Here is a 12,689-nt window from a genome sequence, read left to right on the forward strand (position 1 = left end):
GTCAGAGGTCCACTCATTCATCATCCGGCAATGGCTACTGTGCCCACTACATGCTGGGAATGCAAGTACAGACAGGTCCCTGTGGTAAAGGAACTCGGTGTGACTGGGAAGATATACTGAGGAGGGTGACGGATGATGCCCCGTGCTCACCATCAGGCACCCTGGATACCCATTTGCTCTTAACAACCCCACGTGGCAGACCCTATTACTGCTCCCACTACAGATGAGGAAGTCACAGAAAGCTGGCACCATATCTCGGGTGACATCACACCACTAGTCCACAGCACACTGGGGATTCAAACCCAGTGGTTTAGCTACCAGGCCTGTGCCACATTCCACTCTGCCACCCCTCCCACAGGTGGTGAGCACATGGTGAAGGGCGTGACTAAGGGGACAGAGAGGACAGCTGACCACCCAGGGGACCAGAAAAGCTTCACAGAAGAGCTGCTAATGAGCAGTGGTGTTCTGAGATGAAATGAGTCCCAGCCCACACATAATCCATTATAGATTCAGGACGCCTATAATGCTGTTCCCTCCATGAGTCTCTCTTTACATTTGTGTGCTGGCTTTCTGGGAGGGGGAATGTACACATATATGTAGATACATAACTTTACAGCAGATTTTACTCATGTAAGGATGTATGTGCACAATTTATATATGATAATAAATTACATGATACTCTATATTATAAACTCCATATAGCCAATGCCTTCATTGGATTATCAGGCATTTCACTGAATGTCTTCACTGATTTTTGCATCATTCTTGTAGCCAGAGGGAATGAGTATAGTTCCGACATGAAGGCTTGCTGATGCTTCTGTTTAGGTGAAAATGTGAGATGAAATGAAACAATGAAGACAAATGTTGGAACTTCAGATAAAGGTTTTCAAATCCTGAAAGACTATTTAGACTATTTTCTCAATTTTCAGTGCTAGAACAGCTATAGACATGACACTTTAAAGTTGAACCTGCAAAATTAACATTGTCTAGATGATATCCAGATGATCAATAAAACATTAACTCAAGTCCTGGTGGGTATTTGCTGATTTCCATGGTGTAAATACATCACCATGGCTGACTTCAACCTGCCAATGTCATGTTCCTGGAAATGGAACTGGGAAAGACACACAGAAGTAACACATCAGTACTCAGTATTCCCACCATGAAGAAAAAAGAGACATAAAGAACTTCAAGAACACAGATATTAGAATGCAGTAAAAGATAAGAAAATAATATATTTTGATTTAAATGCCACATACCTTAACATGTAGCATAATCAGCTTAATTATAAGTTCATGTAATTTGACTTGTCTATTTTTTTAACACATATTTTTGTTGTTGTTGTTGTAACTTGACTTTTAACAGCTGTGTTTAATTACCAGTTCATATGTTTCCTTGGAGAAGGAAATGGCAACCCACTCCAGTACTCTTGCCTAGAGAATCCCGTGGACAGAGGAGCCTGGTGGGCTGCTGTCCATAGGGTCACACAGAGTCAGACATGACTGAAGTGACTTAGCATGCATGCATGCCTTGGAGAAGGAAATGGCAATCCACTCCAGTATTCTTGCCTGGAGAATCCCAGGGACGGGGGAGCCTGGTGAGCTGCCGTCTATGGGGTCGCACAGAGTCGGACACGACTGAAGCGACTTAGCAGCAGCAGCAGCAGATGTTTCCTATAAATTTAACAATCAGCTCTGGCCCAACTGCACACTGTCTGCTCAGTCCCTGCAGCCCAGCCTGAGTGTCCTCTTCAGTGAAACCCACGATGATGCTCCATGCCTTGCTGGTAACACAGATTTAATCCCACCTTGTGTTATAATCATTTAATGTTGTTATGCAGAATGTATCTGAATCCCCAACCTGATGAATGATGAGGACACCAGCACAGGTTACAGCTCCCAGGGCTGCCCCAGGCACCTTCACGGAATGAGTGTGAAGCTTACACGACATTGTCGCCACTTCACCATTTCCTTCAGGAGGAGTGAACAGAGGGACACAGAGTGAGCAGGGCAAAGGCTCGCAAGTGACCCTTCACCGAGGCTTTAGGTTTTCCACAAAAATATCATCAAGAATGGCTCTTTAGTGATGGACTTCAGGCTCTGGTCTGTGATAATCTAATGCCTTCAGGACAAGGGTCTTGCTGCCTCGGGACCCAGAAACCCCAGGAAGCAAAAGTAGGCTTTCTAAGCCAGAGAAGGTAATCTTAAAAAAAATGTGCTCTCAAGTCTTCCTCTGTTTTTTATCCCAACAAGGCTTTGCAAATGTTTTTTCCAATAATGAATAAGAGGGGAGAAGAGTGGGCACAAACAGGGCAATCAGATATCCACTGTCTCAACTCTTTTGGGGGAAAATGTGGGGCACAAATCCCAAACTGAACCACTAGGAGTTTAGATTCCTGAGGCCTTCTGAGGCAGGAGAGTTCATGGGCGGGGAACTTAAGATGCCACACAGAAATTCTCTGGTGGTCTAGTGGTTAGGACTCCACACTTTCACTGCAGAGGACCCGATTCAATCCTTGGTTGGGGAATTAAGATCCCACAAGCCACGTGGTGTGGCAAAAGAAAAAGATCATTATATGTATATATATAAAGAAAACACAGGGAGGAATGGGGTTGCTAGCCAGCCTCTGAAGCTTTCATAAATGATCGCGCTAGATAGCATGAAACAATAAAAGCAGTCCCAAATAAAGAGAATGCCAGTGGTAGTGTACATTTATCAACGCAGGACAGACCATAGGCTGTGCAGTTGATTTCAACTTATCACTTGCTGGGCAGAATCTCCTCTGCACTCCCTCCCAGCAGCTGCAGTGAGACGCCTGCAAACCACACACACAGTGAGAATCTCCTTGCCTGTCTGATTCGTACTCTGATTGCACCTGCCTGGTCCCTAGCTCTCATCAAAGCTCCTTTCCCTCCTCTCCCACCCCTCCTCCCAGGAGCCACCAGAGGGCAGTTTTTAAAAGGATGAGCTTCTTCTCTCCTTTATCATTTACGTCTTCACACCTGGGACCTCACTTCAGTGCCTCCAACTCCCTCCCTGCTGTCTGATCCATCTCCCTTTCCTCATCACCCTCACTCACGCAGGTTCCTGCTTTTACTTGCCCTCCATCCACTTCCATTTTTCCTTTAAGGAGCTACTTCCCTCCCGCTCCCAATCCACACAATCTGACCCTAACCGACCCAGGCTCCAAAGGCAGACACACTCTGCCCTTGGGGACACAGAGATAGTCAAGGATGGGCAAGCAACCCAAGTCATTATCAATATAGCCAAGACAGGACAATGATCTTTACCCGTGGTTTTGCCAGAGCTGCTAAGAAGTAGCACACTTTCTACTGGGGTGTCTAGGTTAGTAGGAAGAAGAAGCATGAAGCTGCAGGGGGTATCCCTGCCACCTCTTGAAGAGAGCCTACCTGAAAGATGGAGTGAAACATTCCAAGGCACATGGATTTAGACACGCTTGAAGCACACCCTGGATACTTCCATTATGAGCCCACAGATGATCAGTGTTTTGGTTTTGTTTTTGCTTAAATCAGTTTGAATGGAGATTTCATCCCTTGCAACTGACAGAATTCTGATTTGTACAAGGTTCAGGGAAAGGTACATAATGGGTGGTGGAAAGGCAGTTTTACAGGTGTACATCTGTGTATGTAGACAAAACCAACCTACATTCAGAAACTACTGTATACCTTTTAGGCACATGAGCTCAGTGAAAGCAAAAATGCAAGGTACAATCAGGGAAGGGAAAGATATTTTTGACTAAAAAAACTAAAAAACACCTGACCCAGGATAGCTATAGCAATAAAGGGCACCTGCCAGGTTACCACAGAGGGAAGGGTGGGTTTCAGGACCTTTCAGGGGCTCACCCTCATCAGTGATGGTGCCACTGCTGGAGCCCCCGCTGCCCTTGGACTGCCGGTGGGATGAGGAAGAGGACACGGAGGACTCGGCCGCGTGCCCCTTGGGAGAAGGAGAAGGCGTAAGGGTAGGGGAGGTGCTTTTGGAGGTAGTGGAGGTTCCAGATGGAGGCCTTTTGCTTGTCTCCAGTTTCTGCTGAAAAGAGTAAGACAAATACATAAGCCATCACCTGGAGGGCAGACATGATTCAAACAGACACCCACAACAGGGAACACGGGTGATATATGACTCAACAAGATGTCTAACCAGGACTATGAAATCTACTTCATAGAACACATGCAAAGCAGAAACCATAATATCAAAACAGTTTCAGGAAACTCCTCCCCCGAGAAGAGACAGGGAAGGGGATGGAAAAAGTGGCACAAGTGGAGCCAGAAAACCCCAGTCCTAGTCCTGTCCAGATGGCGGCCAGCAGCATGTCCTTGGCCGAGTCCCCTGACCTCTCACTGCCGTGCCGTGCTAAGTCAGTCGTGTCTGACTCTGTGCGACCCGATGGACTGTAGCCCACCAGGCTCCTCTGTCCATGGGATGCTCCAGGCAAGAATACTGGAGTGGGGTGCCATTCCCTTCTCCCAGGGATCTACCCGACCCAGGGGTCGAACCCAGGTCTCCCACATTGCGGGCAGATTCTCTACCGTCTGAGCCACCAGGGCAAGTCCTTGAACCCACATCTCTCTGGCATCTCCTGCATTGGCAGGTGGGTTCTTTACCACTAGTGCCACCTGGGAAGCCTGGTGACTGCTCACTGACCAGCTCTAAAATGAAAGTGCGGCTTATTAACACATGTAGGCCCATTCTGCTCTGGATGTTCCTTCATCTAAACCAGTCACTTTCAACCATTCACCACAGAAGACTTACTATTTTTCCTTTGTATGTGTTGCACACAAAAAAGGCCTTTTTATTTTGAAGTACTTTTGTTTATTTTATAGAAGTACAGTTGATTCACAATGTTGTGCCAGTTTTGGGTATACAGCATTAGTGATTCAGGTGGGGTTTTTCTTGCAGCTTATATTCCATTATAGGTTATTACAAGATACACAGGGATTTACTGCTTACACAGTAAATTCTTGTTACTTATCTATTTTATATGCAATAGTTTATATCTGTTAATCCCATACTAATTTGTCCCTCCCCGCCCCCTTTTGTAACCTTAAGTTTGTTTTCTATGTTTGTGAGTACTTTTAGACTTACAATTATGGGAACTAAGAAATTAACACTGGGATGATACTACCAGCTGAACTGCTGATGGGACGCAAATATCTGTAGTTGTTTCACTGATTCTTACTTGGGTCCAGGATTCATGCTGCATTGACCTATTTTGCCTTCTTGTACTCCTCCAACCTGTAATAACTCCTTGGTCTTGCCTCGTCTTTTATGACGTCGTTACTTTCGAAAAGTCCTGGTCAGATATTTGTCAGGTATTCGTAGTGGGTTTGTCCTGTTTCCTCATAATGGCAACCCACTCCAGTACTCTTGCCTGGAGAATCCCATGGAGGGAAGAGCCTGGTAGGCTACAGTCCATGGGGTCTCAAAGAGTCAGACACAACTGAGCGACTTCACTTTTCTTTATGGATCTTGAGGTTGACAACCACAGAGGTGATGGGCCATTCTCAGTGCATCACACCCGGAGGGAGGTACAAAGCACCAATACCTTATCACTGATGATGATTTAGTTAAGGTGGGGTCTGTCAGATCTCCCCATTATGAAGTTACTATTTTCCCTTTATAATCAGTAATTATCTGAGGAGACATTTTGAGCTAAATATTTTTTTTTTCCTGTTTGTCTGTTAACTTTAACATTCTCTGGTGCATCTTCTCTGGAGCAATTACTACCATGATGTTCTAATGGTGATTTATTTCTCTTATTCCTTCCACATTTATTACTTGGAATTCTGTCCAGAAGAGTTGTTCCTTCTCCCCTATTTATTTGTTCAGATCAGTATGGGCTTGTGGATATATACTCTCTGGGCTATAATCCAATACTATTGTTATGCCCTGGTCCCTTTTATTGGAGGGTGGTATTTAGATACCAAAATCTGGATGGTAGGTTGTTCATGGCTACTGGGATGTCACTCCTTCTAGGTCCTCTCAGTGAACAGAGCAAGGAAATGTATGAAGTCTACTAACCTACGCATACACATGCAGCCATACTTGGTCCTCTATCAACCTGTGTACACATGTATACTTACAAGCATGCATTCATACTGATTCATACTGATAGCTCTGACTCCAATCCAACACCCACAGGGTTAGTTCCACCATTTCCCCTATGACTCAATCTCTGAGTCTCATTATTTGTTCAACTTTAGTGTATGTGTAAAGTGTATATATACATACATATATATATACACACACACACACACACGTAAAGCAGCTTCAGAATTGCTAGCCTATAACACCCACAAGGGGAAAAAAAAACCTAGAATACAATGCTTATGTACAGTTCTTTTGTCTTTACTCTTACAGTCTCCACTGACGTGTTTTCGCCCACCTCCTACAGTGTAGCTGTGTCACTCACTTGTAATGCAGCTAGATCTGTTGTCACAGTCTGCACACATCCTTAGTTCCTGGTTGATTTAAAATCCACATGCAGTAAAGATAACTTCTGCGTACAATTCTTCAGGTATTGATAAATAAGTAGAGTTGTGTATCCGCCATGGAACAGTTCCATCATCCCCCAAATTGCCCTGTGCTGTCCCTTTCTAGTTAACTCTTCCCCCACTCCAATCCATGGAAATAACTGCTCTGTTTTCCATTCCTATAATTTTGCATTTTGAAGAAACTGTCATACACATGGAATCAAATAACATGTACACTTTTTTATCCGGCTCAGCATAACACTTCTAAGGTTCATTTAAGTTACTGCATGTGTCAGTGGTGTATGCTTTTCCATTGCTGAGTATATTCCATTGTATGGGCTTCCGGGTGGTGCTAGTGGTACAGAACTTGCCTGCCAGTGCAGCAGATGTAAGAGACATGGGTTCAGTTCCTGGGTGGGGAAGATTCCATGGAGGCAGGTATGGCAGCCCACTCCAGTATTCTCGCCTGGAGAATCCCATGGACAAAGGAGCCTGGTAGGCTACAGTCTATAGAGTCGCACGGAGTTGGACATGACTGAAGCAACTTAGCACGCATGCACATATTCCACTGCATGGGTATTACCACAGTTGGTTTATGTGTTTACCTGTTACAGGATGTTTCTAGCTTAGGGTATTTATGAAAAACTGCTGTAAACATTCACAAACTGACTTTTGTATAAATATAATTTTTTAAAAATCTATTGGGGTAAGTATCTAGGAGAGAGGTCACATGCTCAATGTATGTGTAGTTTTATAAGAAACTGTCAAACATTTTCAAGGTGGCTGTATCATTTCTGCATTCCCATCAGCAATGAATGAGAATTCCGGTAGTTCCACATTCTCACAGCTCTTGTAACTTAAATTTTTTTTTTAATTTTAGGCAGTCTAATAACAGGTGTAGAGTGCTATTTCATTGTGGCTTTAAGTAGTATTTCCTAAATAATGATGTTGAACATTTTATCATATGTTTATATGCCATCTATATGTCTTCTCTGATGAACAAACTGTTCAGATATTTTGCCCATTTTTAAATTTGTTGGTTGTTTACTTACTGTTGAGTTTTGAGAGTTCTTTATTCTGGATACAAAACCATTATCAGATACATGATTTACAAATATTTTGCCTAGTGTGTGGCTTGTCTTTTCATTCTCTTAATGCTGTCTCTTGCAGGGCAAAAGATCTGAATTTTTATGAAGTCCAATTTAACATTTTTTCTTTTATGGATCATGCTTTTGGTACTATATCTGAAACTCCATGCCAAATTCAAAGTTACACAGATTTTCCCCTAGGAATTTTATAGTGTTTCATTTTATATTTCAGTCTATGATCTATTTTAAGTTAATCTCTGAATTCACTGTGAGATATATGTGGAGGTTCATTTTCTTGCATAGTCAATCGTTCCAGCACTATTCGTTGAAAAGACTACCTGTTCTTTGTTGAACTGCCTTTGCACCATGGTGAAAAAAAATTTAGTTGACTATTCTTGTTAGGTCTATTTTTAGCCTCTCTATTCTGTTCCAATGACCTATGTGTCTGTCCTTCCCTAATAACATACTGTTTTACAGTAAGTCTTAAAACTAGGTATTAATAGTATGATTTTTTTTCATAATTCTTTTGCTTATACTTTCTTATTGCATCTTAAAACAAATTTCAGAATCACTTTCTAGATCTCTACAAAAAGAGCTAGCTGGGATTTTAATTTGGATTATATTGAATATAGATCAAGTGCAAAAAAAAAACCTGATACCTTAACAATATTGAGCCTTCTATTGCTCCATTTATTTAAGCTTATTTATCAATGTCTTGTGGTTTTCAACCTATAGATTCCGCACATACTTTATTAGATTTATACCTAAAGATTTCACTCTCATAATACATTTTCATATAATTTCATTTTTATATAATACATTTCTAATGTACTGTAAATGATACTTTCAGTTTCAAATTTAAAAAGTCTAATTATTCTAATTGTTCATTGCTACTGTATAAAAATACAATTGACTTTTGTATACTGACCTCCTATCCTGAGACCCTGCTGAACTCACTTTTTAGTCCTAGGAGGGTTTGTGTAACTTTTTTGCACTTTCTGAGTAGACAAACATAACATCTAAAACTAGAGACAGTTTTATTTCTTCCTTTCCAATCTGTGTACCTTTAACCTGTTCCTTACCTTATCACACTAGCTATAGGATAGGTTTTGGTACAAAGTTGAGAGAGGCAACATCCTTGTTCCAGATCTTTGGTGAAAAGCACTCAGTCTATTATCATCAAGTACAATTCTAAGTACAGGTATTTCATATGAGGTCCAGGGAGTTCTTTTCAATTCTTAGTTTGCCAAAAGTTCTGATCATGAATGGAGTCTGAATTTTGCCAGGTGCTTTTTCTGCATTTTATTCTTCAGTCTATTAACCTGGTGAATTATGCTAATGAAGTGCTCTTTTCCAGTATTTATCCTATTCAGTGTTCTCTGAACTTCCTGGACCTGTGGTTTGGCATCTGTAATTAATTGGGGGAGAAATTCTTGGCCATTAAATATATATATATTCCTTATGCCCCACCATTCTCTCTCTCTCTTCAGGGGTTCCAATTACCTGTATGAGAGCATTTGTTACTATCTTACAACTTTGGGGTGCTCAGCTTTTGTTTTTGCTTTGACTTCTTCTTTACTTCATGTTTCAGTTTGGGTAATTTCTATTGCCCTATCTTCAGGTTCATTGATTCCTTCCTTGGCTGTGTCAAGGAAAGAATCTTTCTACTGAGGAGACCATCAGAGGCATTCCTCATCTCTGTGTTTTTTATTTCTAACATTTCCATTTGGCTCCTATAGTTTCCATTTCTCTGCTAAAATTGCTACTCATAGGAGTCTGCATGCTGTTCAGATTGTCCACTAGAGCCTTCAGCATATTAATTGTAGTTCTTTTAAACTTCCTGTTACATAATTCCAACACCTGTTTCACATCTACATCAGATTCTGATGACTGCCTTGTTTGTTGGGAGTCTGGTGTTTCTTGCCTTTTTACATGTCTTATAGTTTATGTTAAAAATTGGACATCTTATATAGGACAGTAGAGACCAAGATAAATAGTTTTCATGCCTAGAAATGGGTACACCTTTCCTTCTGCTAAGCCTTTAATGTTCCTTCTTGCTAACTACATCCCAAACAGAAGTCCCTTTCTTAGACTTGAAAAAACTTTGTCAACAAGCTGTCTATATTATTAATGGATTCTTCCTTCTGCTTTTTTTGTAAAGACAGCCATTCCATAATAAAGCTTCTGATTAAGCAGGAGACAACTGGGATATCCCTACAAAACAGATTCTATTTCAGTCAAGGGCAAATAAACACAATACTCCAGGCCTGTAGGCAACATTATTGGGGAGGAGGCAGGTAAATATAAGATTTGGGGTGCTCTGAAGTATTTGAACTATCCCTTTCATCTCCAGTGTGGCAGATTAATCATGTCGTGGCATCATCTCTGCCCTTCCTGTACCTATACTCTTTGCTACATAACTGTGTGGTCTCCTGCAGTGGGTGTGATGACTTGCTTAAACTTCATTGGTTTTCAACTAATGCCTTTGACTGTTGCCATGAGAACATGTCCAAACTTGTGGACACGCATGGACCCACTGTTCTGATCACCCAACAGTCAAACATGTAAGAGATCCCCTCAGTCCAGAAGCACTGCCTAGCTAAGTCCAGACCAGGCTGCCCAGCCACAGATGTGCAATGTAAGAAATGCGTTGTTTTCAACCACTGTGCTTTTGGGTGGGAACAGAAAGCTGATATTCCCAGGGGGCCTTTGGGCTTTCTGAGATCTGGGAAGTGAAGCACACTCCAGCCCCACCCCATCTCCACTCTGTATCTGCTAAGGCACACTTCACGTCAGAAGTCATGCCTTAGAAATATTCTACCACTGCAGTGTGCTTGGTTTAAGCAAAGTGCAAAACCCAGAATCATCAGGCTCATATTTTGAATACTAATTTCTAATTCTCCCTTAGGGAGTCTTTGAAAAGCACTTTATGTCTCCATTTTGCTGCTAGAGCCTTTGACAGAAAGCCCACTCCTGTGTCCTTTGATTTAGGGCAGTGATTTCTAAGAACTTGGGCTGGGCTGGCTGCAACACTCTCGGAAGAGAAAAACAGATTCCTCAGACCCTACCCTGAGAGTCTCATTTAGTTAAGCTGTGTGGAACCCAGAAATCCGAGTTTTTAAGTAGCTCCCCAAGTTTACAGCATATTCTTATGCTAGGAATATCAGGTGATCATTGAACTGGATTGTTTCTCCAGTTTTCTGTTGCCTGAATGCATCTTCTGACACAATTCTGTTTCATCAGAACACACTTGTACATACCTTAAATATGACAGGTGCGTCCAGGTGATGCAATGGTTAATATAATTTATAACTTAGATGCCTCCCTATTTCCAACACCAGTGAAAGGAAGCTAACAATACATAACACATCTAATAAGACCATCAAAACAGAAACAGAAAATTTTACACAGAGAAGAGAAACAGAGAAGAGGAAAACTATGTGAAAATTCTAGAGTAGCAGATTTACTGTAATGAGTAGCTGAGTTTCCTAGCAGCAAAGGCAAAAAGAGAAATATGCTAATTACAGAATTTTTACTATTGGATGAAATAAAACATATTGAAATATCAATAGACATTTTGTACCTAGCGCTGAATTCTAAAAGGAACTTAATTTCATAAATCCTAGTACACAAGTAATTTTGAACATAATAGAAAATATGCTAACATATACAGAGATTTTTTTTTTCTGGAGCTACACTGTAAAGAAAATAATTATATAAGACCAATTGCATAAGGGACTTTGAATAACAAAGAAAGCTGTATAACTAACAATGGTTGGACAGAAAACAAAGACTATTTCTCATATATCCATTACGATATTAATCTCTGAAAGCACTTCTGGGCAAAGGTCCAAGGCTGAGGCCTTCAGATGATCTAACTTTTCCCAGGGAGAAAGGTTAAGACATCTAGAAAATAAAATGAAAAGTCGGGTTGTGCCTTCTGAGAGGACTTGGGGTCCTCTCAGAAGAGGGAATGGGCTATGACACCCCTATGGAGAATCCAGGGAGCCACCTGTTAAAGGAGCCAGTTCATGTTCATGACCAGGACCCACACTCTGGGGCTTACTCCATTAATCAACCCAGGTGGAGGGACTAAGGAGGTGGAGGGGGCAGATTCTGAAGATACTGGGAGACCCCCACTCCCTGAGGCATGTGGGGTTTCTCATCCATTGCAAACCCCACAGGTGGTGACTACTCTGTGCTTGCACACTAACTGCTCTGTGCTTGGATGCTAAGTTGCTTCAGCCGTGTCTGACTCTTTGCAACCCAATGGACTGTAGCCCATCAGGCTCCTTGGTCCATGGAACTCTCCAGGCAAGAATACTGGAGTGGGTTGTCACACGCTCCTCCAGGGGATCTTCCCAACCCAGGGATCGAACCCACGTCTCTTATGTCTTCTACATTGGCAGGTGGGTTCTTTACCCCTAGGGCCACCTAAGAAGCCCGGTAACTGCTCTGGGGTTCATTAATGGAGGCAGATGAGTCCTCAGCTCTGTCCTGCTCACCATCCTTCCTATAGCTCCTTTCCTATGCCACACATTCACCTCTGGAGTCCTGCACGTGCCATCACCTCACCCTGGGACAGTCTCACCCCATCCCACCCTTGACCCTTTCACCTTGCCCTTCAGATCTCCATTGCGATGTCAGTGGTGCCCTCAAGAATGGCAAGGACACATGCCCCATAGCATCCTCCCTTCTCCATCAGACACACTGCTGTGTCTGTAGTGACACCAAGAGAACAGTCACCAACCCCTTCATTCACTGCTGGATCCTCACTGCTGGAAGTGAGCTAAGAGCAGATACTCCAAAGATGTCGCTAGTGGAAGGATAAGGTAGGAGGGTGATTACTGCTACAACTGTCAACAGTAACCCCCGACACTTACACAGGTGTACCAGGTACCAGCCCCATTCTAAATGCTAAAATGTGAGGCTGAGATTAGAACCCAGGCAGTTGCTCCTGAAACCACTAGGAACCCTTTTGCTCTAAATCAACAAACAAAAACGTGTTGTGTGAGACTGGATGACCAGCACAGGGCTGTGAACCTGGTGCTCACCCCAGCAGCACCCCATACCTCTGCACCCGTCCCACCTGGAGGTATCTTGGGGG

The 12,689-nt window shown here is 42.5% G+C and overlaps 1 protein-coding gene across 2 annotated transcripts in view; it reads right to left on the bottom strand.

Moving 5' to 3' along the window:
• The window catches only part of ANKS6 (ankyrin repeat and sterile alpha motif domain containing 6), a 54,026-nt gene that overhangs the window by 15,674 nt on the left and 25,663 nt on the right, over positions 1–12,689 (bottom strand). The window contains exon 12 of one of the 2 annotated variants that reach the window (XM_010807996.4): positions 3,864–4,050. In XM_010807996.4, the coding sequence (XP_010806298.2) occupies positions 3,864–4,050 (187 nt within the window). The remainder of the gene's footprint in view (positions 1–3,863; positions 4,051–12,689) is intronic. The other variant, XM_002689736.6, reaches the window with a different exon arrangement.

Source organism: Bos taurus, chromosome 8 (genome assembly GCF_002263795.3).
Source record: "Bos taurus isolate L1 Dominette 01449 registration number 42190680 breed Hereford chromosome 8, ARS-UCD2.0, whole genome shotgun sequence".
Taxonomy (NCBI): Eukaryota; Metazoa; Chordata; class Mammalia; order Artiodactyla; family Bovidae; genus Bos; species Bos taurus.